Source organism: Malus domestica, chromosome 07 (genome assembly GCF_042453785.1).
Source record: "Malus domestica chromosome 07, GDT2T_hap1".
In the NCBI taxonomy this organism is placed as follows: Eukaryota; Viridiplantae; Streptophyta; class Magnoliopsida; order Rosales; family Rosaceae; genus Malus; species Malus domestica.
Window position 1 is genome coordinate 22,237,121 of NC_091667.1, and position 27,576 is coordinate 22,264,696.

A 27,576-nucleotide genomic window follows, 5' to 3' on the forward strand; every position below is an offset into this window, starting at 1 on the left:
GTTGTAAACTTCTATTTGGTTTGCAGTAGCTATAGAGGTGTAGACATCAGTTTGAGAGGTTTTGTCAGTTTAGTGAGTTTCTGGGTGGTACATCTTCAAGCCCATGGCTCTGATGTCATGTTAACTACATTGCAATGTTTTGGGAATTGAAGAGAAAACCAAGAAGAAAGGATGAACAGAAGGATGAACACAGAGATTTGAGTGAGTGAGAGAGAGAGAGAGAGGGAGACTGTTTTGAGGGAGAAATATGCTTTGTATTTAACTTAAAAAGGAATAATATACAATTATGTTTTTATAAGAGAAAACCTAACCACTTTAACCAAATACTAACAAACTTACTAACTGTATTGCTAACTGTATTTCTAACTTGTATACTTAATAATGGCGTGACACAATATGCCATTACAAGGCCTGTGCCACCTCATCGATCGCATGGACATGTGAAGGCCTACAAATTTTATACGAAGAATTCCTATGAGGTCATCCTAGTGCTATTTTTACCCAAACTCGCTTAACTATGAAGTTTTTATGGGATATTATCATATGAATAGGTTGCATCCATCATCTTATTAGTAATAGTATTGAAGCCTTGCTTGGGCAATGCCACATGACCATATCAAATTGCCATGGCTTTCTCCTTGACCTACGAATTGGCGTGATACGCTAAATCTTCGTAAAGGTCCGTACCACTCCCTTTTACAGCATGGACGTCTCACGACCTTCAACTCAATTGATTCGAATTCGTCTTTGCGACTAGACCTGGCAAATGGGTCGTGTCTGTCATGTTCGTGTCATTTTTGTGTAACACCTGTTATCTTAACGGGTTGTGTCGTGTCACACCCGTTATCTTAAAGGGTCCTTAACAAGTCGGGTCACTTTACCCAACGGGTAAAGTGACCCAATCCGTTATGACCCGTTAAGAAAAATATATTTTTTCCTTAAATTTGCACATACCACACATTGCCACATAAATATTACTTCAAAACATTAAAACACATTTGTCGTTTAAATACTACATCTACACTCGAAAATAAGAGTCTAATAAACAAACATCCATACACTATTAGTCTATTACAAAATATTAAATGTTCAAGGATATGCAAAATAAAAGAGTTTTTGTTTTCAAGGTTGTGAATCCTTTCTCAAAAATTTAAACCTTGTCAATGGAACTCAAGACTTGCATGTTATTCCTTTTACAAAATCCTCAAATTTCATTGATCATCATGACATAAGATTTTGTGGTATCCACTAGTGTAAATATTTTAAATTGAAGATTGAATTCATTCATTGTATTCATATAGGGTCAAGGAGTGTATCTGTAAAAAATCATCAAAATCGGAGTTAAAATAACCGTTAAATCGTGATTTTTCGTTGATAATCGTAGAAAAGTTTTGTCCCATTACTTGATTTTGAATGTTTGTTTTTTGCGATTTTTGGTGTATCTGATCTTGAAGCATATACAAACAAGTTTGACGGTTGGATCGTTGAAATCAGTTTCATAGAATTCGTATCCCATCAAAACGATAGATTCACTAATACTTCAAGTTTATTGAAGATCGAATTCATTCATTGTATTCATATAGGGTTAAGGAGTGTAGCTATAAAAAAAAAATCTTCAAAATCGGAGTTAAAATAACCGTTAAATCGTGATTTTTCATTAATAACTGTTGAAAAGTTTTGTCTCATTAGTTGATCTCTGAATGTTTGTTTTGTGCAATTTTTGGCGTATGCAATCTCGAAGTATATACAAACATGTTTGATGGTTGGATCGTTGAAACAAGTTTCGTAGAATGTGTATCCCATCAAAACAACAGATTCACTAACACTTAAAGAGTTTATTCATACTTTCATTAAATATAACATAAGATTTTGTGGTATCCACTAGTGTAAATATTTTAAATTGATGATCGAGTTCATTCATTGTATTCGTATAGGGTCAATGAGTGTAGCTATAAAAAATCATCAAAATCGGAGTTAAAATAATCGTTAGATCGTGATTTTTTGTTGATAACCGTTGAAAAGTTTTGTCCCGTTACTTCACTCTGAATGTTTGTTTTTTGCGATTTTTTGCATATGCAATCTTGAAGCATATACAAACAAGTTTTACGGTTGGATCGTTCAAATTAGTTTCGTAGAATGCGTATCCCATCAAAACGATAGATTCATTAACACTTAAAGAGTTTATTCATACTTTGATTAAATATAACAGAAGATTTTATAGTATCCACTAGTGTAAATATTTTAAATTGAAAATCGAATTCATTCATTGTATTCATATAGGGTCAAGGAGTGTAGGCTGCGTAGCAATAAAAATTCATCAAAATCGACGTGAAAATAACCGTTAAATCGTGATTTTTTGGTTGATAACTGTTGAAAAGTTTTTTCCTGTTACTTGATCTCTGAATGTTTGTTTGTTTTTTTCAATTTTTGGCATATGCGATTTCGAAGTATATACAAACATGTTTGACGGTTGAATTGTTGAAACTAGTTTCGTTAAATGCGTATCCCATCAAAATAATAGATTCACTAATACTTAAAAGTTTATTCATACTTTCATTAAGTATAACATAAGATTTTGTGGTATACACTAGTGTAAATATTTTAAATTAAATATCGAGTTCATTCATTGTATTCATATAGGATGAAAGAGTATAGCTGTAAAAAATCATCAAAATCGGAGTTAAAATAATCGTTAAATCATGATATTTCATTGATAACTGTCGAAAAGTTTTGTCCCGTTACTTGATCTCTGAATGTTTGTTTTTTTCCTTTTTTTGCTGATGCGATCTTGAAGCATATACAAACAAGTTTAACGGTTAGATCGTTGAAATTAGTTTCGTAGAATTCGTATCCCATCAAGTTCAATGGTGTGTGTGTGTGTATATATATATATTTATTTAGTAGATTTAAATTTATTTATTTTGTACGTATAACACTTAAGAAATTGAATGGTATGTATCCGATCCAATGGTCACCAATTTTTAATATTTAATATATATATATATATATAATTATTATAGGTTTTAGGCGGTAAAAAATTGTTAATTTAATACATATATATATATATATATAATTATTATAGTATTTTTTTAGGGTTATAAAGTAATAAAATTAATAATTTGCTTATCGTGTATCGTGTTACCCACTTGTATATCCGAACCAACCCGTTATCTTAACATGAACTTATCGGGTTACCCGATAACAATCCGATTTGTTATCGTATCGATCCGAAAACCTGTTAATTTCATGTCAGATTATTGGGTCATGTTAGGAATTGCCAGGCCTATTTGCGACCTACCAAACTGAAATAATAAAAATGAATTTAAGAAATGCAGCATTACTTTTTTTTTTTCCGAATACATTTTTCAAGATAAAACAGTAGAATTTTATTGATTATCATATAGTACAATCTTCAATAAGAACATCATGAATGAGATTCGGAGGTTCCTTAAACAAAAAGAAATTATGCTCAAAGTACAATGCCAAGAGAATTCTATTTCAATGAAGGACACATATATATTATATTATAAATTCATTTTTTTTTTCTTTTTCAACCCTATGCTCACCAGTTGATTAATTTAAACCTCATTTTATCAAAATTCGTAAGGCATAAAGCTAGACGAGAAATAAAAATTAATTGTTGGAAAATATTAGTATTTTAGGTATTTTGTTATTTGGATAGTTTTGGTATTTTATGTAATAGGGTTTTTAGTTTTTGATCTCTATAAATATAGCTTGTAATTTAGATTAAGAGAACAAGTTAGTCACAATGTAACCTTTATTTTATACGTCTCAACAATTTTATTGTTCGTTAATAATAGTTTTATAGTTTGTTGTTCATCTGTTTCATACTCTGATTTTCAACATAAGAACAGACCAGGGCCATCTTAAAGGCAGGCATGCATGGGAAATATTACATGCATTTTAAAAGAAGTTTCTCCTCTAGCATAATATATCACATATAAAGTACATGACTAGTTCTCTATACAAAAAATGCAAATACCAAAAAAAGGCCGGGGTTCAATTCCCTACATCCCGATTACTCCCCTACTCAGTGTAGATTGTGTAAAATATCACTTGTAATTACTTAAAAAAACGAAAAAGGACTAACTTATCAATAACCATAAAGTAGTAATTGTAGGCTTGTTTGTCCTTGATGTAAACTAAAATTAATTGAGCAGCTACTGGCAATAGAATTAAGTAAAGCTTTCTTCGTATCTACAGTAAGACGGCCTTGCTTGACAAGTGAGACCATGTAATTCATGAAGAATGAATCACATGGCAAGATGATAGGTTCACTACTTGAGATTCCATATGCTTCCTTGGAGATCTTGAAAAGCTCTTGAAAAATGTGGTTAGAGAGGTAGGATAACAGCAGTACAAAACGTCTCTTGTCAATGGTATATACCATTGATAGGGATTTTTACCACCTACAAAAGTAGGGATAAAAACACTTAAAAATACTTGCAAGGAGTAAAAGATTGTCGTAGTATAGCGGCTAAAGCAAGGTCGTTTTCCATAGGGATTGAATGAATAATTTGTATTTAAACTAATTCTTAGCTAATTATTAGAACGAAGTTTCGAAAAGGTTGATTTTGGAATTTAAAATAATAAAAACGAATTTAAATAAAAATAATTAAATATTTGACAAAGTAAAGAAAGAAAAAGAAAAAACGTTTTGAAAACCAAATTGTAAAAGCCTAGGGCTCCGCTGTCCCCTTAACAATCCTATGCAATTTTACCAATTACTTATGAATTTCTACATACGTGCTTTGAAGGTTAGGTTTTCCTAATGCATATTTTCCTCGTGATGTTCAAGCGAGAACATATATCTAACATGCAACCCGTTTGTGATATTCAGATCAAATATAAACATGCAAGACACATTAAGCTTTGTGAAAACCCTTTGAAAAACCATGCAACCCTTAAGAGCGTGATGTTTGCCTTAAGTGAACTTACAATTACTAATCACAAGAAGCCCTCCTCAATTTCAGGGTGATGTTCCAACAGAAATTGCATCAAATTACTTGTCTAAAAATCCTAATGGTTGCGAATTACTAAGACAATTAGATAGTTTTAATCGCGGTGATTAATAATTCAAAGCAAGCATGCATCCATTCATAAGCAAATTAATAAAATCACATGTTCATGCTAAGGCTCAAAGTATTGCCCTAGCAAAAGAACTTAGTTACAAATAATCATAAAACAAAATATTATTAAGAACATGGAAAGAAAATACCTTGAAAATAAACTTCCAAAGCTCTCTAAAGTAGTGCGCATGTTCTCCCCCTATTTCTTGCGTTCTCACCCTAACAGCTAAAAAGTATTATTTATACTACTACAAAAGGGGGCGTTTGTTGCGTCGGACTATCTTGGACTGGACTAGCTTCAAGGACTAAGCTGGACTGGCTTAGACTAGACTAAGCTGGACTACCTTAGTGAAGTGTTTGGTGCAGTGTTAGACTAAGAAGCTGGATAATAACAAATTCTAATATTATATTATTTAATATATAAATTATAAATATTTTATTATGATCTAGGTGACCGGAGATGACGAGGAGTCTATCAGGAATGGTCATTGAGCATGACGAGGACGAGAGAGGATAGTCTTAGCTAGTCCCATGGTTATTGGGGGGTCTCACTAAGACCTCTTAGTGAAGGGTTTTGTCCATGCTAGTCCCCTTTAGTCTCATTAATGTTAGTCCTAGCATGGAACAAACACGGTATTGGACTAACTGATAAGCTCATATTTATATATATTTTACATCAAATTCACTTGTCTTTTCTTAGTTAGTTCCTTATATTTCTGAGCTATTTACTTTGTTTTTGTGTTTTGTGGGATTTGTCAAGCAAATAAAAGAAAAATAGCACAAGTAGGATTTTTAGTAACAAATTCGTCAAAACTGCCTGTGCAGATCAGCTGACTTTGGAAGCAAGTTGCGAACCTCTCAGAATGAATTAGAGAATCAGCCTTATATGCTTGGAAAGCTACGGATGTCTATTTTCTAGAACATTTCGCGGATTGTTAATATAATTTTTCTAGAAGAAGTTATGGCCGTTTTAACACTGAAAGGTTTCCAAGACGCTGAGCAGTTTGTAAATGCATTGAAGGCAATAAATCCAATAAAACTAGCAGCCAAAACTGATGCAGCCAAGAACAAGTCAGCTGACACCTCTTCAAATATCAGATGAAATTGAATTAAAAATGAGGATTAAGAGGGAGTAATTGGCATAAAGGCTACCTAAAGTGTTACAATTGTTTTACCACATTTCCTCTCACTTATTGTCATCACTAAATGGCTATTAGTGGGTGAGTTAAGGAGAAGAAAATGATGCAGCAAGAATGGGTTTAAAAGCAGCATTGGGGAAGGAAGGAAGGGGGGAGGAAGCCTCGGTCGATTTCTTTCGGTTCTATCTTCTCAAACTCATGTCTATCTTTTGTTTTAACTTAAGGATTGTGTGTAACTAAATTTTTAGTAGTTAGGGGCTGTTTTGAAGCCCCTAATATGATTGCAATTTTGTTATGACATTTCGTTGAATTACTTTTATGAATGGATGAAAATTGGTTCACTACTTGTCTCATTGATGAATTCTTTATTTGTTTTCTATGGATGCATACGTAGTAAGCATATCTAGGATTCTAATGCTATGAATATGTGTGTGCATGCCCTTGTCGAATGAGGACCTACATATATTCTAGAGTATTACTTGTTAATTGCGATTAACATGTGAACCAATTTCTAGGATAAGTAAGACAACGCCAGTACTTACGATGCCTTGTGATGACTCAAACTCTTTTCGTTCTTAATGATTTCTACTTGTTAAACCTATGAACACGCCATTCTAGATTGCATGCTAGGGGCTAAGTTAAGTTGAAAACGCCATTCTCTTGACATACTACGTAAGAAAGAGTAATAGGTTGAGTTCTAACATTGAGCCAACTTGAGCATCTTCATCCGGAAATAAAAGAAATTTGAATGAAACATAACATGCTTGCATGATTATTTGGTGGTGGATAGCAATACCCCTAACTCGTTTTTCTTAATTTGTGAACTACTTAAAATTTGTTTCTGTCCTGTTTTTGTTCAATTTAATTTAAATAGCAAATCAACTTCAAAAATCCCAAAAATTTGTAGAAGTGTAGCTCTGTGTGCAGTGTCTTCATATAAAATTTCGTAGAATTTAGATAAGTGTAAGTCGGTCTAATAATTATTTTTCGGTGGCTGGTCAGTAAGGACAGCAACCGGTTTTTGGTGACATTTTAAGTAGTTAGATAAAACAATCTTCTGCGGGAAAGACCCTTATTTTCATATGCTACAATTGACAAATCTTAGTGTTAATAAGGAAAATTAATAGGACATTTATGTGCTACTTTGTAGTGTGCTTTTAATCCTATCAAATTTTTGGCGCCGTGTTGCCGGGGATTGTTATTTCTAATTACTTATTTCTCTATTGTTTTATTTTCTTGTCTAATTAGTGTTTTTGTTTTGTTTTTGTGTCAGGTACTCTTCGTAGTATATGCATACTCGAAGATCCAAGAACCATTTCCCCTTGGATGATTACTCTTGGTATCGTCCGGCTGCGGATGTAAAAGCAAGCGCTTATTGGGAGGCAACCCAATATTTCTATTCATTGTCTTGTTATGTCATTTTCAATTTTCCATTTGTTTTTGTTTTCTGAATTTTCTTGCATGCTAAACTGATTTATTTCTTTTCTTTGTAGGAAAATTTGGTTATGTCCACCCTTGAAGTTGATTGTAAAATTGGAGTTTGGGGGTCATCACTTGATTTTACTACAAATTGGGGAAGTTTTCAGTCCAAATGCTTTATTTTGTTTCTTTTTATTTTATTTTATTTTTATTTTATGCATTAATGTGTTTTTTTTTTTTTTGACATTGGGGACAATGTCCAGTTTAGGTTTGGGGGTAAGGATTGAAAAAATGACCAAATTGAAATTTTTTGTACCTTTGACTAAGAACTGGTTTGATTTGTTTCCGCATTGTTTCTTTTTGTTTTCTTAATTAGTTTTGTTTACTTTAAAAAAATACAAAAAAAAAAACATTCAGAAAATTTGAAAATCCAAAAATATTGTCTTATTTTCTTTATCGTTTTGAAGTAGATTTTTGTTAGTTTCCCGACCCAATGATATAATTGGATTAAATTTAAACCACGGTGATCAAGAACTTAGTAAGCATGTGTTGTGTGAAATTCCTTATTCTCTTGTTAGCCTTGTACATGTTTAATCATCTTTGAAAAACCAAATGCACATAGCCTTGTTGATGTGAAACTAAAGTATGACTTAAAGCTTCACATGTGAATATAGTGACCATATACAACCTATGTGAGTTTTTGAGCCTATTAAAAGTGTGTGCATTTTTCATACACTCATATTCTTTCATGTGTGATGAACTTATGTTAATTACATCTCTAGAACTTGCGTAACGATCTTTTGAAATGTTTGTCATTGATTACATGAACTTGAAAAGGATAGAGGCATTAGGTTTATCACCATGGCCCAAATAAGCATGTTTCCTAAAGAAAAATGATATTATTAGATTGCCAATTTGAGCCATATATGTTAAGCCTTTTATTTCTTATCATCAGATATGTCTACCCTTATACCTTGAACATTTTTCCTTACCCTTTCCAAGCTAGCTAGTGAGCAATGTGAGATTGTCTTATGAGTAATGTTTGTGAAGTACTTTGAAGGAGTTTGGAAAAAGAATAAGTGTGGGGGTATTTCATGTTTGTATTTAGTTATGTGCAAAATTGGTTCCAAAAAAAAAAAAGAAGAAGAAAAAAAAAGAAAATTGTATACAAAGAAAATAAAAAGTTTTTTTTTTTAAGTTTCAGTTTAGGGGTGTGGTTGGAGGTATTAGTAGAATGGTTGGAGAGCTTGAGTTCTTGTAAATCTCAACAAGAGAATTGCTTGCAATGTAGCTTGGAACTTGTGTTTACCTATCCTTTCATTTCTATAACCCTCTCCCTAAGCCTCATTACAACCAATAAAAGTCCTCTTGATTTAAGTTTTGCAATTATGATTGTGGAGATGAGATCTTTATACAAGCTTATGGTAGATCTTTCACATTTGATTCTTTGAGCGAAATACGTTAAACTAAATATATGTGTGATTGAGTGTATGTCCCGTGAGAAGGTCATTAGTTTGCGTGTGGTGTTTTCAAAAAAAACTTGAAATTGCATTAGCATGGCTATTACACACACTACACTTCATGGATGATTAAAAGGTTACTGCTAACATTTGAATAAGGAAGATGAGCTTGGATTAGCTTGTTTGGTGCTAGCTAAGGTTTTTGATTATTTGTTTTCTTAAATGAAATTCTATGAGGGTCACATAGGGGAATCTATTGTTTTTCATGTTGCTACTTTTTCATATTTTCTTTGTTTTGCTCGAGGACTAGCAAAAGCTAAGTGTGGGGGTATTTGATAAGCTCATATTTATATATATTTTACATCAAATTCACTTGTCTTTTCTTAGTTAGTTCCTTATATTTTTGAGCTATTTACTTTGTTTTTGTGTTTTGTGGGATTTGTCAAGCAAATAAAAGAAAAATAGCACAAGTAGGATTTTTAGTAACAAATTCGTCAAAACTGCCTGTGCAGATCAGCTGACTTTGGAAGCAAGTTGCGAACCGCTCCGAATGAATTAGAGAATGAGCCTTATATGCTTGGAAAGCTACGGATGTCTATTTTCTAGAACATTTCGTGGATTGTTAATATCATTTTTCTAGAAGAAGTTATGGCCGTTTTAATACTGAAAGGTTTCCAAGACGCTAAGCAGTTTGTAACTGCATTGAAAGCAATAAATCCAATAAAACTAGCAGCCAAAACTAATGCAGCCAAGAACAAGTCAGCTGACACCTCTTCAAATATCAGATGAAATTGAATTAAAAATGAGGATTAAGAGGGAGTAATTGGCATAAAGGCTACCTAAAGTGTTACAATTGTTTTACCACATTTCCTCTCACTTATTGTCATCATTAAATGGCTATTAGTGGGTGAGTTAAGGAGAAGAAAATGATGCAGCAAGAATGGGTTTAAAAGCAGCATTGGGGAAGGAAGGAAGGGGGGAGGAAGCCTCGGTCGATTTCTTTCGGTTCTATCTTCTCAAACTCATGTGTATCTTTTGTTTTAACTTAAGGATTGTGTGTAACTAAATTTTTAGTAGTTAGGGGCTGTTTTGAAGCCCCAAATATGATTGCAATTTTGTTATGACATTTCGTTGAATTACTTTTATGAATGGATGAAAATTGGTTCACTACTTGTCTCATTGATGAATTCTTTATTTGTTTTCTATGGATGCATACGTAGTAAGCATATCTAGGATTCTAATGCTATGAATATGTGTGTGCCTGCCCTTGTCGAATGAGGACCTACATATATTCTAGAGTAGTACTTGTTAATTGCGATTAACATGTGAACCAATTTCTAAGATAAGTAAGACAACGCCAGTACTTACGATGCCTTGTGATGACTCAAACTCTTTTCGTTCTTAATGATTTCTACTTGTTAAACCTATGAACACGCCATTCTAGATTACATGCTAGGGACTAAGTTAAGTTGAAAACGTCATTCTCTTGACATATTACGTAAGAAAGAGTAATAGGTTGAGTTCTAACATTGAGCCAACTTGAGCATCTTCATCCGAAAATAAAAGAAATTTGAATGAAACATAACATGTTTGCATGATTATTTGGTGGTGGATAGCAATACCCCTAACTCGTTTTTCTTAATTTGTGAACTACTTAAAATTTGTTTATGTCCTGTTTTTGTTCAATTTAATTTAAATAGCAAATCAACTTCAAAAATCCCAAAAATTTGTAGAAGTGTAGCTCTGTGTGCAGTGTCTTCATATAAAATTTCGTAGAATTTAGATAAGTGTAAGTCGGTCTAATAATTATTTTTCGGTGGCTGGTCAGTAAGGACAGCAACCAGTTTTTTGTGACATTTTAAGTAGTTAGATAAAACAATCTTTTGTAGGAAAGACCCTTATTTTCATATGCTACAATTGACAAATCTTAGTGTTAATAAGGAAAATCAATAGGACATTTGTGTGCTACTTTGTAGTGTGCTTTTAATCCTATCACTAACAGCTAGTCCAGTCCAATCCAGTCTCATTTAATGAGGGCAAACAAACGCCCCCTAAAAGGTCTTAGAATAAAACTGGGAAACATAATAAAAATAATAAAACAGAAATTAAATGTTTCCTATTTGAACTAAAAATTCTGACTTCTCAGAAAATCAGACTTTTGACCTACCAATCAACTCCAATTTTGTCCCAAAAGGTCTTTTTTGAAAGCTTAAAACGTCCCCTACAAATCCTCAGACGGAATCTTCCTCAAAATATGCCATCTTAAACTCCAAAATACCCAAAACGTCCAGAAACATCAATCTAGGAAATCTGCGCGCTGCGTCTTTATTTCATTACCACGGTCAAACGGCTTGGTAAAAAAATCTGGAATTTTGATACAATCATCTTGAAAGAATCACGAACATCTTCCAATTGGAATCACTCCAAAATTCATCTGTTTGGTCACTTTTTGCTCCAGAGGAAGTCGAATATCCTACATTGAAAATATATAACAAATTATCAAAATTCTACCAAAATAACTAATATATTAATACTAAGATAAGGGTAAAATATAAGGAAAACTAATGAAAAGGTCTTGAAAACTTTGAGTTTTAATGATAAGGACAAAATAAAGAGTAAAGTGAATAGTGCCAGGTTTGACTTTTTAGTGTAAAATGTGATTTTTCGTTAAAATGAACAGTATCGCGAACTTTTCGTTATAACTCCCTAAAATATATGATATAATATGGACTCATCAACCACAAAATTTCCTTTTTCACTCACGATATTAGATGTTGTACTCGTGATTACATTGTTCCCACCTTCTCTCGGATATGCAATCGCTTTCCGCTCCATAGAAGCTCTCTTCTCCCACTTCATAAGCATACTTAATGAGCTTCTTGGGGCTGAGCATCATAGAGTCCATGCTATAAATTGACGATACAACCTTGAGAAAAAAGAAGAGAAAAAGTACTTGAAATTGCTAATTCTGTTGGTTTGAGAGCAAGGTTCGGTGGTGTTTCCTTTATATATATTTTCACTTAACACCTCAACAAATCAATGATTTTTTTATCTTTCATGGGGTTGTAATTTTCGATTTAGAGACACGTGATTAATATAACATCTTACGTTATGTCTTGTTGAATAAAACCGCTTTCTTAGTAGAGATCTCATTTCATTGTAGCAAGAATGGTTGATAAAGCTCCCGAAAGGACCATGTACTAGTCACATAAGACTCTCGTACTATAAATAAAAACAGTAAAATATATAAGAGGTCTTAGATAATGAAAACATGTTCTCTATAGTAATCTATCTCTATCTCGTTTTCATTACATAAGTCACACCCAATGCTGCCATTTGGTTTATAGGTCACATGATTCTTAAATTCCAAATTTCACTGCTTGCTAACGTTCCTGCCGAAGTAAATATTTTGTTTTTATGATAATCCCATCCAATTGTACTTTATTATTTGCAAATCCTGATTAGTTACATTGGAATGTATGTTTAGTTGTGTCCTTGCTTATACTATCTTTGGGGTCAAAGATACTTTCTTACGGTACTGTTAGTGGAATCAAATTATTTTAGGAGCCTTGTGGAGAGATTCCATTGTGCAGTAGACCGTACGCATTTTGGATATTCCGGTAATTATGTTCTTGACACCGTTTTTGTCCATAGCAGTATCTTGTTTTGTCGATAATGTCATTCAATTGTACCTTAGTTGCAAATCCTGAGCTAATACCAATGAATTAGAGTATTAACACATGTTACACTTGTCTTGAGGTGTTTGTTGAAGCATTCGTCCTAGGAGATGATCTTATCAAAGGAGTTAGATACCAACCTAGAATAAACCCAAATTAATATATGCGTCATGTAAAAACTGTAAGTTTGACGCCAACATAAAATTCATCGAAAATAGTATTACGAAATCTATTAAATAATTGATATAGTTTGACTTCACCTTTTATAAACTGATATCTAGTTTCATATAACATTTGAACCCATTAACTTTTTTTTAGTACATCGATAATTTTATACTAAAGGAAGGGGAAGTTCGCCTAAGGGGAAGTTTTGAACCTAAGACCTCTCACTTCCAAGTGAAGAGATAGGGTTAATCTCAGTTTACCACCCTAAAGTTTCTTGGTTTTGAACATTTGGTACATGAAGTTTTTTTCGTCCTAGTATGGTACCTAAAGTTATAATTATAGGAAACTTTCATACATTCGTTAAGTTTTCCATTAGAACTTTTGTTAACTGATGATGTGACGCCGACGTGGACAATAACCGAATGCCATGTGTCAATATGGCCCACTTGAATATTAAAAAATTAATTTTTTTTAAATACAAAAAAAAATTAAATAAAAAAAATACCCACCCGTCTTCTACCTCCCCCCCAACCCCCTCCCTCCCTTCTTTCCTCACAACCCGCACCCTCCCTTCTCTCCTCTGCAACCCGCTCCACTCTCCCTCATCCCCTTTGCAACCCACACCCACCTCTCCACCTTACCTCACCCCCACTCCCTCACTTCTTTCCTCTGCACCCACCCAACGCTCTATACCCGACCCACATCCACCCTGTTCACCTCCCCTACATTCTTTCTCCTCCATCCTCTTCACTTCCACCCTTTGCAAAAACCCTATCCTCAAAATTTAAGGAACACACATTCGAAATTCGATTCGAAGTAGCTACAGTTCGAGAGCCACTCGAACCAGATCACCTAAATTCCTCGAGCGGCAAACAGTCATGCAGATGTTTTGGCTCGCCTCTCCTCAGTGGTGGAAGACAAGATTGGGAGAAAAATTCAGGTCGAATTGTTGGCAGCACCAAGCACCATGGCTGCGGAAGTGTGCAACTTACAACAGGGGGATAGTTGGATTACCCCGATTTATAGATTCCTTACTCATGGCACCCTTCCAAATGACAAAGTCCAAGCTAAGAAGATTCGATACAAGGCTACCCGTTACTTGATCATTAATGACCAACTCTACAAGCAGGGTTTTAACCTACCATACCTAAGATGTCTTATGCCCGCAGAGGCGGAAATTGTCCTTCGGGAAATACATGAAGGAGTCTGCAGAGATCATGCTGGATCTCGATCCCTAACACACAAGGCTTTTCACCAAGGATATTACTGGCCAACACTCCACCAAGATGCCATCAGAATATCTCGCTCATGTGATAAGTGTCAACGCTACGCAACTATTCCTCACTCCCTTCCCGAGCCGCTCACTCCTATGATCAGCCCTTGGCCCTTCGCCCAATAAGGACTTGATTTGATCGGCCCAATGCCTGCAAGGAAGGGTAAGTTCCGCTATGCAATCGTTGCAATTGACTACTTCATAAAGTGGGCTGAAGTAAAACCTTTGGCAACCATTACTGAGGCAAAATTAGAAGACTTCGTATGGAAGAACATCCTTTGCAGATTCGGCATTCCCAATGCGATAGTCACTGACAACGGGAGATAGTTCGACAACAATAAGTTTATGATGTTCTGCTCTAAGTTCAACATCAACTTATGTTTTGCCTCCCCAACTCATCCCCAGTCTAATGGACAAGTTGAAGCCATCAACAAAATAATCAAGCGAACTTTGAAAACCAGCTTGGACAAAGCTAAAGGTTGTTGGCCAAAATTTGTATCCGAAGTTCTTTGGTCATACCACACTTCGTATCGGACATCAACATGAGAAACCTCATTCTCACTTACCTTTGGTACAGAGGCAGTTGTCCCAGTTGAGCTTGAGCAAGCAACGTTCTGAGTCCAGAACTACGTGCAAAGCGAAAATGACAAACAACTTACCCTCAACTTAGATCTAGTCGAGGAACACAGAAACCAAGCTCACTTGAGGAATGTCGCCTACAAGCAGCGCATCTTCAACTACTATGACTCGAGGGTCAAACCTCATTCTTTCAAAGTGGGGGACTGGGTATTGAAGAAAAGATTATGCGACAGAGTCTTGAGTGAAGGAACACTTAGTCCAAACTAGGATGGACCGTTTCAAGTTGTTGGCATTAGTCGTCCTGGCTCTTACAAGCTTAGAAGCTCCGATGGCAAGACCTTTGGCCATCCATGGAACGTTGATCACTTGAAGTACTATTACAAGTAAACTCACATTGTACAAGTGTTAAGCTTCAGTCGTTCGACATCCTATGTAACGAAGACTATTTGGCATGAATCCAATAAAGAGATGATTTAGACAACTCGGTCCTAATCCTCTTACATTTCTAGCAATGAAACATTCGGGTTCAAAGCTTCAACATGAATGCTTCCAACAGGAAACAAAGTCTATGTCAACAAGACTATACAAATAAATGAACAGCTTCACAGTATATTCGTTCAATCATACATTCCAACACATTCATACATAAGCCAACTGTGCTTCGAAAGGGTTCAACTTACTTTGTGTCATTCGACACTTGCTACAATGTGCCTCAACACCTTGCCCTTATTCTCACCAACCAGGTGATGAAATGTGAAGAAAAAACTCATCTTCATGCCACCAACCAGGTGATGAAATGTACAACCCATACTCTAATATCATTTGGCAACTTGCCACTCATGCCACCAACCAGGTGAAGAAGGAACTCAACTTCATGCCACCAACCAGGTGATGAAATGTACAACCCGTACTCTAATATCATTTGGCAACTTGCCATTCATGCCATCAACTAGGTGATGAAATGTACAACCTGTACTTTAATATCGTTTGGCAATTTGCCACTCATGCCACCAACCAGGTGATGAAATGTACAACCCGTACTCTTCTTCATGCCACCAACCGGATGATGAAATGTACAACCCGTACTCTAATATCATTTGGAAACTTGCCATTCATGCCACCTACCAGGTGAAGAAGGAACTTGTCCTCGTGCCACCAACCAGGTGATGAAGGAACTCACCTTAGTACCACCAACCAAGTGATGAAAGCAACTCACCATTCACTCCACCTACCAGAAGACGAGTGGTACAACTTGTACATGTGAACTCCTAACATTCACAAATAATCAAAAACCCTTAAGCTTGAGAACTCAACTAGGGGGCACTTATGCCTAACAAGAGTTATAGTCACCAACAAAGTCTTATTGCAAGCCAACAACAACTTCAGTGCATGGCATACGAAGATCAAGCTATTCAGCCCTCTTGCATCTGCTTCAGACATTTATCCTATGTAACAATGCAAACACTACAACTCGTAGAAAGCTTCACACACTTTTGATCAAGACAATGTGAAGCAAAACCAATTTATGGTGCCAACAAGAGCTTCATCAAAGGAGTTCAACCACAATTCTCAAAAGCTTCATACACTCTTGCTCAAGATAGTGTGAAGCAATACCAATTTATGGTGCCAACAAAAGCTTCATCAATGGAGGGCAACCATAATTCTCAAAAGCTTCACACTATCTTGATCAAGATAGTGTGAAGCAAAATCAATTCGTGGTACCCAACAAAGCTTCACCACAAAAGCTTCATCAATGGAGGACAACTACAAATTCTCAAAAACTTCAGACTATCAGTGTGAAGTAAAATCAATTCTTGGTACCCAACAAAAGCTTCAACTTCAAAGCTTCACCTACAAAGCTTTAACACAAAAGCTTCACCTACAAAGCTTCAACTCCAAAGCTTCACCTACAAAAGCTTCACCCACAAAAGCTTCACCTACCACAAAAGCTTCACCCATAAAAGCTTTACCCACAAAAGCTTGACCCACAAAAGCTTCACCCACCACAAAAGCTTCACCCACAAAAGCTTCATCCATAAAAGCTTCACCAACAAAAGCTTCACCCACCATAAAGGCTTCACCCAAAAAAGCTTCATCCATAAAAGTTTCACCAACAAAAGCTTCACCCACCACAAAAGCTTCACCCACAAAAGCTTCACCTACAAAAGTTTCACCTACAAAGCTTCAACACAAAAGCTTCACCTACAAATGCTTCACACTATCTTGATCAAGATACTGTGAAGCAAAATCAATTCATGGTACCCAACAAAGCTTCAACCTCAAAGCTTTACCTACAAAGCTTCAACACCAAAACTTCAACTACAAAGCTTAAAAAAAAAAAATATATATATATATATATATATATATTCGAAAATTCAAAAATTCAAAAAAAAAAAATTGCCTATGCCTCCTCTTTTTTGGGGCCTTCATAACAAATATATATGAAGGAGGAGTTTTGGGCTACCACTTAGAAAGGAAATGCCTCATTCGTCAACTCCCTCAACCAAAGACTTGGGGGACTCCTACCATATGCTACTGCATCTTAATACTCGGAAGTCTCATGACCACTCAGTAACTTGGATTTTTCAAGTCTCCAACCGAGAAGTTTTCCTCACTTGGGAAATTAAGGGAGCACTACCTTAACATACATGTTTCACTCACAAAGCTTTAACATACAAGCTTCAACAAAAGAAAAATTCAAAGAACTTAGTGAAGAAGGCTTTGGTGTATTTAACACAATACGTTGAAATGAAGGAAAGCTTATTTATTGATATCTCCGATAAGTTACAAATATGTACATATACATGAATTAAAATAAACAAACAAAAGGGAGCCTTCACAAAGGTTGCTCAGGAGAAGTCTCAGCAGTCGGCAGAGCCCCAGAAAGAGTAGGCACCGGAGGGTAATCATTCGAAGCTTCAGTACTGGGTTGAACCCCAGAAGGATGAGGCACCGAAGGTTGATCATTTGGAGCTTCATTACGCGGTACAGCCCCAAAAGACAAAGGCAGTAAATGCCTTTGGAACAAACCCACAAACCTCTGATGATCAAGTAAAATCTGACCATCAAATTCCTGCAGTTGGTCCAGCTTCCTCTTCATGTTTGTAGCATAGTCATGTACAAGCCTGTGCAACTGTTTACTCTCATGCTTGAGCTCTTTAATCTCCTGTTTGAGACTTATCACTTCAGCCGCCAATTATTCAACTTGGTGGGTTCGAGCAAATAGGCGTTGAGCCATATTAGACACAAAACCTGCACATTGAACACTGAAAGCCAGAGAATCCTTAACAGCCAACTCATCAAACCGTTTGGAAAATAGTCTATTATCTTTGAGAGTGAAAAGGTTCGTGACCACCACCGCAGCGGTCATATGATTCTTCATCACAGAGTCTCTAACAGTAAGAGGACCTATAGGGGATAAGAAGAATGGGCGCCATAAAGTCTTGAGGAGACATAGCTGCCTCTTCACTAAAGTTCAAATCAAAACGACGGTCGAATGGGCCAAACATTTTCAAAAATGATGAAGGAGAAATGAGGTCCAATAAATCTCTGAAGTACAAAAATAAGGGGAGAATTCCTACAAGCAATAACTCTTTGAATGTACTTCTTGCACACAATTGGTGCCCTTATAAAAGAAAGGGCAACATGATCGTTGGTTCAAAAATCGAAGAAGCACCACTCTTCAAATTTCGAAGAGGCACCACTCTCCACACACAACATCAGCTCATCGGGTACCATAGATAACTTTGCCAAAGATCTCTGACAAAGTTTAGACACATAAATTTTGAAGGTCCAGCTACCCTACTATTACCAACAAGGGTAAAGGAACAGCACTACTGCTTGATAACTGGAAAGTCCCTATGTGTGTCAACCTCCCTGCTCCGTGGCAAAGCAGGCTGGCAAAAATGCCCAACCTTTACTCACATCAAGAAAACACTCCCAACAGGATTACTTTCTCAAAAATCGAAGAGGCATCGCTCCCCGAATCTCAAGAGCCAGACTCTCACCAAGATTGCTTTCTTAAAAATCGAAGAGGCACCGATATCCGAATCTCGAGAGCCAGACTCCCACCAGGATTGCTTTCTCAAAAATCTAAGAGGCACCGTTCTCTGAATCTCGAGAGCCAGATCCCCGATAGGATTGCTTGTTCGAAAACCAACAAGGTACCGCTCTCTGAACATCGAGAGCCAGATTTCCTTGGATAAAGCTTGTCCACAATCTTCACACACAACATCAGCTTTCCAGATACCACATACCACTTTTTCAAAGTGCTCTGACAAAGTTAAAACATGTGAATCTTGCAGCTCCCACTACATTGCTATGACCGAGAAGGGTAAAGGAACAACGTTACCACTCGCTATTGGGACAATTCTTATATATGTTGACCTTCATCCTCCACATCCAGGCAGACCTGCAAATAAAAAAAATGCTCAACTTTTCTTCACATCCGAGATGGCACTTTAAGCAAAGTCTCTCGAAATACTCAACTTTTTTCCCCCCGATAATACCTTTGCAAACAAGCCACACTAGAGCAAGAGTATCTCATATCATCAGGGTTAAAAGCAAGAGTATCCCATATCATCAGGGTTAAAAGCAAGAGTATCCCATATCATGCTTTTTCCCTGTCTTTTCCTTCGCCCTTGCTCTTACCTACAGGACAAGGAGAAAAAACGCAATCAGTCGAAACCTGAAATCAAACTTCCGATATGGAACTAATTGCCCGGAAACTTTGCATGGTTGTTTGCCTAAAATTGCTCTCAAGTACTCATCCTTAACTGTTGTCAAGGTCACGAAGTCTTTTGGTAAATACCTCAGAACAGTTGATACGATATTGACGCTTTACATTGAAGCTGCCACACATGGATGAGTCGTTGAGAAGTAGTGCTCTGAAGGACCATTTAAATGCAAATGTTGCATTCCACTCCTGCATCGGGGACAAATGTTGTAAGAGATTAAAGCAGAAGGATCAATGATGAGCTGGAACATATCACTACAGCACGATGCCCTTCCTGCAGAACCACATAACCCAGACAAAGGAGTCTAAATAAAATCCAAACCCAACATCGTTTCCCTATCCAAAGAACTCGAGAAGCTTCAACAACCTTTCGTTAACACCATCGCCAAAGAGCAAAGCTTCGCCATACCACACCCATTACTTTGTCGACAGCAAAAGTATCTCATATCATTAGGGTCGAACGTACTCTAGATTTGATGGACTTGTTTTGACCCTCAAATTCTTGAGTCAGCCTTATACTCTGGAGGAAACCAGAAAACCCCCCAGCCCAGTTCAAGAATAAGCTTGTGGAAATTTACTTCTTCAAAAGCAAAAGTATCTCATATCATCTCTTCTCCATTTGCTTCTCATTATCCTTGTTGCTGTTTACGACACAATGAGAATGAGAAAAATGAACCGGAAGCCGAAGTCGAACCTCCAATCCAGGTTGCTTGCTTGGAAGTCTGATTACTTACCTTGTCTGTTACCTTCTACGGTAAATCTCCTTGCTCGGCGACTTGGGAGACTCCTACTACATGGTTTGAATCACGCTTGACCAAGCCTGAAACTACAAGTAGGCTTCAAGTGAAATTGATACATTACCTTGTGCATCTCCACCGATTAAAGATACCACCCATGGATAAAGGAATAGTACTTCCAGAGAAGATGCCACATCTACCTATGAGACAGATAAGGCAAGTGAAGACGATACCACACTTAGATACTTAGAAGTTTCGTAATTACTCAGCAACTTAGATCTTGCAAGTCCCCAACCGAGGAGCTTCCCTCACTCGGGAACTTAGGGGAGCATTGTTTGTACCATACTCGACCAATCCCGAAACTACCAAGCATCGGTCAACATTATACCATCAAGGACCCAAAAGAGTTTCCCTCCAACCAGGAGGCCAATCACAGCACGACATGTATCGACATCAGAAGTCAATCATAGCGCGACACGTGTCGACATCGAAAGCCAATCACAACACAACAAAGGTCAATGTCAAAACAAAGCTAGAAACTCTCTTTTGTAAAATGAGATCACTCTCCCACAATATTTCCTAATGTCATTTGTACTAAATTATTCACTTGTACTCGCTAAAGGAGAGCTTGAACCTATGTACTTGTGTAAACTCTTCACAATTAATGAGAACTCCTCTACTCCGTGGACATAGCTAATCTGGGTGAACCACGTACATCTTGTGTTTGCTTCCCTATCCCTATCCATTTACATACTTATCCACACTAGTAACCGGAGCAATCTAGCGAAAGTCACAAATTTAACACTTTATGTTATACCAAAGTCCTCACTGATTTTGTGCATCAACAATCTTCATACTTTATTCGCCTTAGCTCGTCACTAGTATTTCCCCTTCCAGCCCGCATAGACATTCTCATCTTTTTTTTTATCTATGGAAAAAAACAAAATTTCATAATCAAATTAAGTATTTTATAATCATCCAATAAATTTATTCAAAAATAAATAAAACTTTTAAATCTACATAAAAAATGGTATTAGCTTTTCGACATCCTTCTCCCTCACATCCCTTAATTGAAGCAGCAACAGAATCGGCCATTGTACAGACAAATAAAAAAATAATTGGGATATAAGGGGTTTTGGGAAGAAGAAAACGATGGGAACTTGAGGGTACTGGGGATGAGTATGAGAGGAAAATAGAGAGTGAATCTGTTTTATAAAACCCGTAGGAATTTTTTACTAAAGATTCATCGCCCAAGGATTATAGTAATTACTTAGCCTTAAATGACTCACTAACCATTTCATACTTTGCGCAATGCAAGATTCATCGCGCAAGATTTTGTTGGGAAAAAATTTGTCACGCGAGAATTTGGCTCCAAATATCCCTCTACCCACATTTTTTTTCTCAACCTTTCGCGACAAACATTTGCTTTCACGTAGAAATATTTCTTGCGTGATGAAAGGCTTCATTGCGTAATGTTTTTGATAATTTTTTTGGTCAAGACGTTTTTGAGTGACGATACCCTAATTTCATGTGTTGCGTAAAGTTTCGTCGCGCATATATTTTTTTCTACTAGTGTGTATGGATTTCATTTCGACCATGCTAAAAAACAACCTAGAGGTACTCAGTACTACAGTCTAATGGTATTCATGTTCACTTGTAAGTGAGAGGTCTTAGGTTCGATTCTCGCCAAAGGCGAATTTGAACCACATATAGCTAGCCTATTGAGAGTTTAAGTTCATCCCCCTCTTCTTTAGTGTAGATAATATTATTTGTTAAAAAACAAAAAAAACAAAACAAAAAAATAAAAAATTAACTTCGAGGTCACAACCCATGCCCCGCAACCACTCACCCTAGTCCATTGTCCTCAGCCGTTGCCATTATTAAAAAAAATGAAAATTAAATTATTAAAAGATATCCTTACCTATAGTCACTCCCGTGTCGTTTTCTTTAACTTCCCAAATATTCACCTTGAAAATGCTCGACCAACAAAACAATAAAGCACCTTGAAAATGCAAAGCCCCTGCATGCAGTATATATAAACCAAACTATTAGGTACCCAAAGGCAGTGGCGAAGCCCGGAATTGACAGGGGGAGGGGCGAAGTTAAAAGAGTGCAAGGTTCAAAAGAATAGCAACAACCAAATCATTTTATATAGTAATGTCTTCCATAATTTATCAACATAAACAAATTACAATTGTTGCCGATGACGTTTCATACCATGAAAATGTCGCATAATAGGCTCATTATCAATAAAAGCAAATACATCTCTCTCTATGTAAACAAGCATGCTATCACTCAACCATTGATCTCCCATTTTGTTACGCAATGGTGTTTTCACAATCTTCATAGCAAAAAAAGCTTTCTCCACCGAAGCGGTTGCAACCGGTAACACCAAAGCCAATGTAAGAAGCTTATACACTAATATGTAGCTTGCACACCTCCCAGTCTTCACCAACTCCTTTGCAAGATCACCAATTCCTCTCAATGATGAAAACTCACTATGCATCTTCATATCGTGAATGTAACTGTCAAGTTGAATTGGAAGATTCATGAGGTCCATACGATCAAAATCTTGAGGATAAAGTTGAGCTAGACGAACAATTTTTGCTTTGTCAAAAGATGCAAAATTATTCACCGGACTCAAACATGCCATACAAAGAAGCAACTCGGTGTTTACCTCATTGAAGCGATCATTCAATTCCTTTAATTGTGTATCAAGGACTTGAAAATAGAGGTCCACACGATAGTAATGGAAGTTTGTGAGTCTTGGAGCTTTACACCTTGATTTTCCAGGTACAAAATGCAAATCCTCCATGTTAGGAACGACAATATCATGCTCTTGACAAAACTTTTGTACATCATTAAGCAAGTCCCCAAAGTCATCATCTCTCAAGGATTGTAGTCTTTGCTTGCATACTTCCACTAACGCCATTGCATTCACAATATCTTGATATTTCTTTTGTAATGCTTGTGATAACTCATTTGTAACTCCCAATATGAGTCTCATAAAAAAAAGGTGAAACACAAAATCAAAAGTTTGTATGTTATGGAATAAATGACTTGTTTCACCAAAATTGTCTTGGTTGGTATCATCTTTAATCCATTCAAGCACCTCCACCACGGCTTCAAACATGACAATAATACTAACTATAGTACCATAATGTGAGTTCCAACGTGTATCACAAGGACGCATGAGACTATTCTCTTGATTTAACCCTATACCCGTTTCAAGATAACCAATATCAAGAGCTTTCTTAATTTGTTCTTGTTGTATCTCTCTAAATGCATCACGACGCTTACACGATAATCCAATTGTATTGACCAAAATACTAGCATTGTTGAAGAAAATGGCGACACCCCCTCAATTCCCTTTGTAACGGCTACAAGAGCTAGTTGAAGTTGGTGTGCAAAACAATGAACATAAAATGCTTGAGGATATTTGTTTAAAATCTTTGTTTTAAGGCCATTTAGCTCACCTTTCATATTACTAGCTCCATCATAGCTCTGTCCTCGTAACTTGGACATACTCAAATTTGTTGTAGCAAAGAATCTCTCAATAGCCTCTTCAAGCGAGCTACTAGTTGTAGAGAAGACATGTTGCACACCCAAAAACTTTTCAATTGCTTCTCCTTTTTTGTTCACATAACACAATACCACCGCCATTTGCTCTTTAGTTGAAGAGTCACGTGATCCATCAACCAAAAGAGAAAAAAAATCACCTTCCATATCTTTAGTGATTGCATTTATAGTTTCAATGGCACAAGCACGGACAAGATCTTTTTGAATATCAGAAGAAGTATACTTAAGATTCTTGGGAGCATTCTCAAACACAACCTTCCTAACTTGCTCATTATGCTTGGAAAGAAAGTGCATAAGCTCCAAATAATTACCTCTATTGCTTGATTTCAACGATTCATCGTGACCACGAAAAGGCAAACCTTGTCCCAACAACCATCTTGTGCACTCAAGTGAGGCACTCAATAAAGTATGATAATTATTGCGAGCTTCATCGGTTTGCTTAATCACAAATGTTTCAATGTGTTGTTTTTGTGTCATCAAATCTCTAGCTTGTTGTACAGTTTTATTATGAAGACTTCCAACACCTCCCTCATGGGCTCGAAGATTTTCGGGTCCTTTCCTCCAATTTGTAAACCCTTTCTCAGTGAAGACATCATTTCCAGTGCCACCCATTTGATCAAAATCACATTTGAAAAGATAGCAATAACGACAAAATGCAGCATCCTTTGATATACTATACTCCAACCACTTAAACCTATCAAACCAACCGGTGATAAAACATCTTTTGTTGCTAACTTTTCTTGGCATAATGTGGTCTCTAGGTTGACAAGGATCATTTTGGAGATAGTGTCTACGAATTGCTTCACGATAATTAGGTGGATAATCAAGCATTCGACGTCTATATCCAGGGTCTGCATGAAGATTAGCCAATATCTCATCCAACTCAGTGGGCTCACTTTGTTGTGAACTACTCAGAATATTCAAAGGAGGACTTCTTATATTTGAAGGAGGAGGAGGATGACTACTTAGAATATTTGAAGGAGAAGGACTACCCGAAATGTTTGAAGGAGGATTTAAGCATTGTTTCTTATAGTACCGTTCCATTACGTAACTGTAAAATGGAAAGAAAAAAAAAATCTTAGACTCTTAATCCTATAGTCTATACTAATATGCATAATAACCCAACCAACAATTCAATTAATCAATACCAATAAGCATATAAATTATTAAATAAATAAAAAATTCATTCAACTAATCATATGAATACAACTAATCAAAAATTCAAATTTTAATTTTCACCCTAAAAAATAATTTCATAATTTCATATCAATCAATAATCATAGAATCATATCAATAATCAATAATCAATAACCATATTAGTGCATTACCATATGATTCTATACTAATTAAACAAAATTCGTATTAAATAATTAATTAGGGTTAGGGATTATAAATTTAGGAATTAAAAATTTACCTTTGAAATTGAAGGCTAGAAGTCGGCTTAGCGGCTGGAGTGGCTAGTGTTAGCAGCAAAAAGCCAACAGAAATCAGCCAATGGGGATTTATTTTCCGTTCCGTTGGGGTTGGGCGTTGGCTGCAGGCTCAGGCTGTTGAGATTTTGGGAGAAGCTTTGCACTCTCTCTCTCTGATTGGGGAAGGGAGAAATTTGGAATGGTAAAGCATGCGGGCTGACTAAGTGAAGGAATGAGGGACATGCGGTCCCCCCAATACATTATACATATATATTTTTTTGTTTTTTTTCAAACATTGAAAGTTTCACGTGGAGGGGCACTAATTTGAAAGACATGGAGGGGCTAACTTTGGGACATGTGGGCCAGATTTTAATTTTTTTATTAATTTAAAAGGAAAAAAAAGAACCCAGTGCTGCTGCACGCAGCAGCAAAAACCAGTTCACCGGTGCCAAAACAGAGATGGAGGGGCTGGGTTTTCCGGTGAGGGGAGGGGCGAAACCTCGGCTTCAGCTATGTTTTCCGGCGAGGGGAGGGGCGGTCGCCACTCCTCGTCCTCACGTGGCTTCGCCACTGCCCAAAGGCACATGTGATCTACTCTTTTTCATCAAAGTCCACCAAACCATCTTCATATAAACAGCTTCTAACCCACCTAAATCCTCTGCTTCTTACTTTTCCATGGCTGGCCTTCAATACAACTTCTTTCCCACTGACTTCCTCTACCCTCGTACTGCTCCTAAGTTGAGGACCTTAGAAAAAGCTACTGATCTTCCCCTGCAAACCACCAAAGCAGATCATGCAGCCAGCGACATTGAACAGCTCAAAATTCAACACCGTGGAGTTCAAGTAGTCAAGATTGCAAAATCTCCTCCTGTCATGCATGGTTGAATAGGAAAGGATTCGCCCCGTTCGATCATCGCTTACAAGAGCAGTCTTTGTGAATGCTGATACTGTTAGGGTTGTGAAGCTTGTAAAGATCAAGACCATGAACTTCAGGATTGGATTATTTATGGGGTTACCTTTTTTACCACTATGTAGTTACTTTGCTTGCTTGTCATCATGTATGATGTATAACATATATAATTAGTCTCGCTTTGTAACACCAAGGAGCTAGGTGGATGTTATATGAGTTAGTATCATCCAGAATATCTGTATGTTCAGATTATTGCTAGTGTACGAAGATCATTGGTGTCCATATCTTTTCCCTTTTTCCCCATTAGCTACAATTGAATTCAGAATTTTCGGATTTTAAGGCCGCCGTTTACTTTCCAATACGTATAAATGTATAATCTCTGACCAAACAAAAATTGTAATTTCTGCTACTGAGGATTAAAATAGAATTGTTTGTTCCTCTAAAATTATAAATATAAAAAAAGGAAAATTACATTAGAAAGATGTGTATATTCTCTCTAACTATAATATTCACCACTGTAAAAACTAATAAATGGTAAGATATTTTGCCTCTGCAGAATTGTTCATGGCAACAAATAATTAATTTAATATCACCCAGCACCAATGGTTGGTTAAGCATAAGAGCACAAAATAAATAATTGCAACCTATTATGTGATTGACGCTTTTTACTTTTTTTTTTTACCAATTTGATTGAGGTTTTAGGCAACTATTTTATGCTCACTTTTCTTTTTATTCAGCCATATATAACAAAGTTTTTTGGAAAAATAAAACATATTTAAGATTTATTTTTATCAAATATTTTATGCTTCAAAATCGTAGTGATGAAGTGTAAAACAAAATGTATTTTGACAACTGCTAGCCAGCAGAAATGGAAAGTGATCATGACTTGGAGGATGAGAATGGCTCCAATTATGAACGATATTTTTTAGCAGTAAACAAATAACCTCCCACTTGGTCAAAATTTTAAAAGGAGTAAGCTGACAATCTCTCTTCAAATTGTGTCACATAAAATTACTTGATTTAAATTGACGAAAATTGAACAAAGTAGTTTTGAATTTAATGACAAGATTGAACTTACCATTTTCTAATGTCCTCGAGTAATATTCACGTGGAGCAAGTGGCCCTCTACTATGGTAGTAGAGAAGAGTGTATACCACGACTTAAATTTGAAATCCGTTGGCTTACTAATCTAACATATAATCTAACAAAAAAAAGTAATAATTCACGTGGACAACTTGTAGCTGTCCAACTTCGCGGTAATATAGGCAGGGTCATTGCTCGACCTCACGTGGAAATAAACAAAATGAATTTCTGTTCAAAGTTCAACAGTTTCAAACATTCCCGGTCTATTTGACGTGCATAATTAATAAGAGAAAGAAGCATATACCATTGTGCCATGGC

General features: G+C 36.2%; 1 protein-coding gene across 7 annotated transcripts; it reads right to left on the reverse strand.

Moving 5' to 3' along the window:
• Nucleotides 1–22,399: 22,399 nt before the first annotated feature.
• Nucleotides 22,400–26,575, reverse strand: LOC108173650 (uncharacterized). 7 transcript variants are annotated; one of them, XR_011582801.1, is made up of 3 exons: nucleotides 25,268–26,519; nucleotides 22,952–23,054; nucleotides 22,400–22,863 (listed from the first exon to the last, which is right to left on the reverse strand). XR_011582801.1 is itself a non-coding variant. In XM_070824790.1 (3 exons), the coding sequence occupies exons 2-3, from the start codon at nucleotides 24,895–24,897 to the stop codon at nucleotides 23,491–23,493; spliced, it is 1,266 nt and encodes a 421-aa protein (XP_070680891.1). In that variant the 5' UTR covers nucleotides 24,898–24,904; nucleotides 25,268–26,519; the 3' UTR covers nucleotides 23,131–23,490. The 7 variants fall into 7 exon arrangements, 3 of the variants coding, with proteins under 3 accessions (XP_070680891.1, XP_070680892.1, XP_070680890.1); XR_011582800.1 differs by having other exon boundaries at nucleotides 22,952–23,122; XM_070824790.1 differs by lacking the exons at nucleotides 22,400–22,863; nucleotides 22,952–23,054 and adding exons at nucleotides 23,131–24,704; nucleotides 24,846–24,904.
• Nucleotides 26,576–27,576: the final 1,001 nt, after the last annotated feature.

Bases quoted from the DNA above. Each gene is read 5' to 3' on its own strand.
- LOC108173650 (XM_070824789.1), bottom strand. From the start codon at position 24,897: ATGGAACGGTACTATAAGAAACAATGCTTAAATCCTCCTTCAAACATT.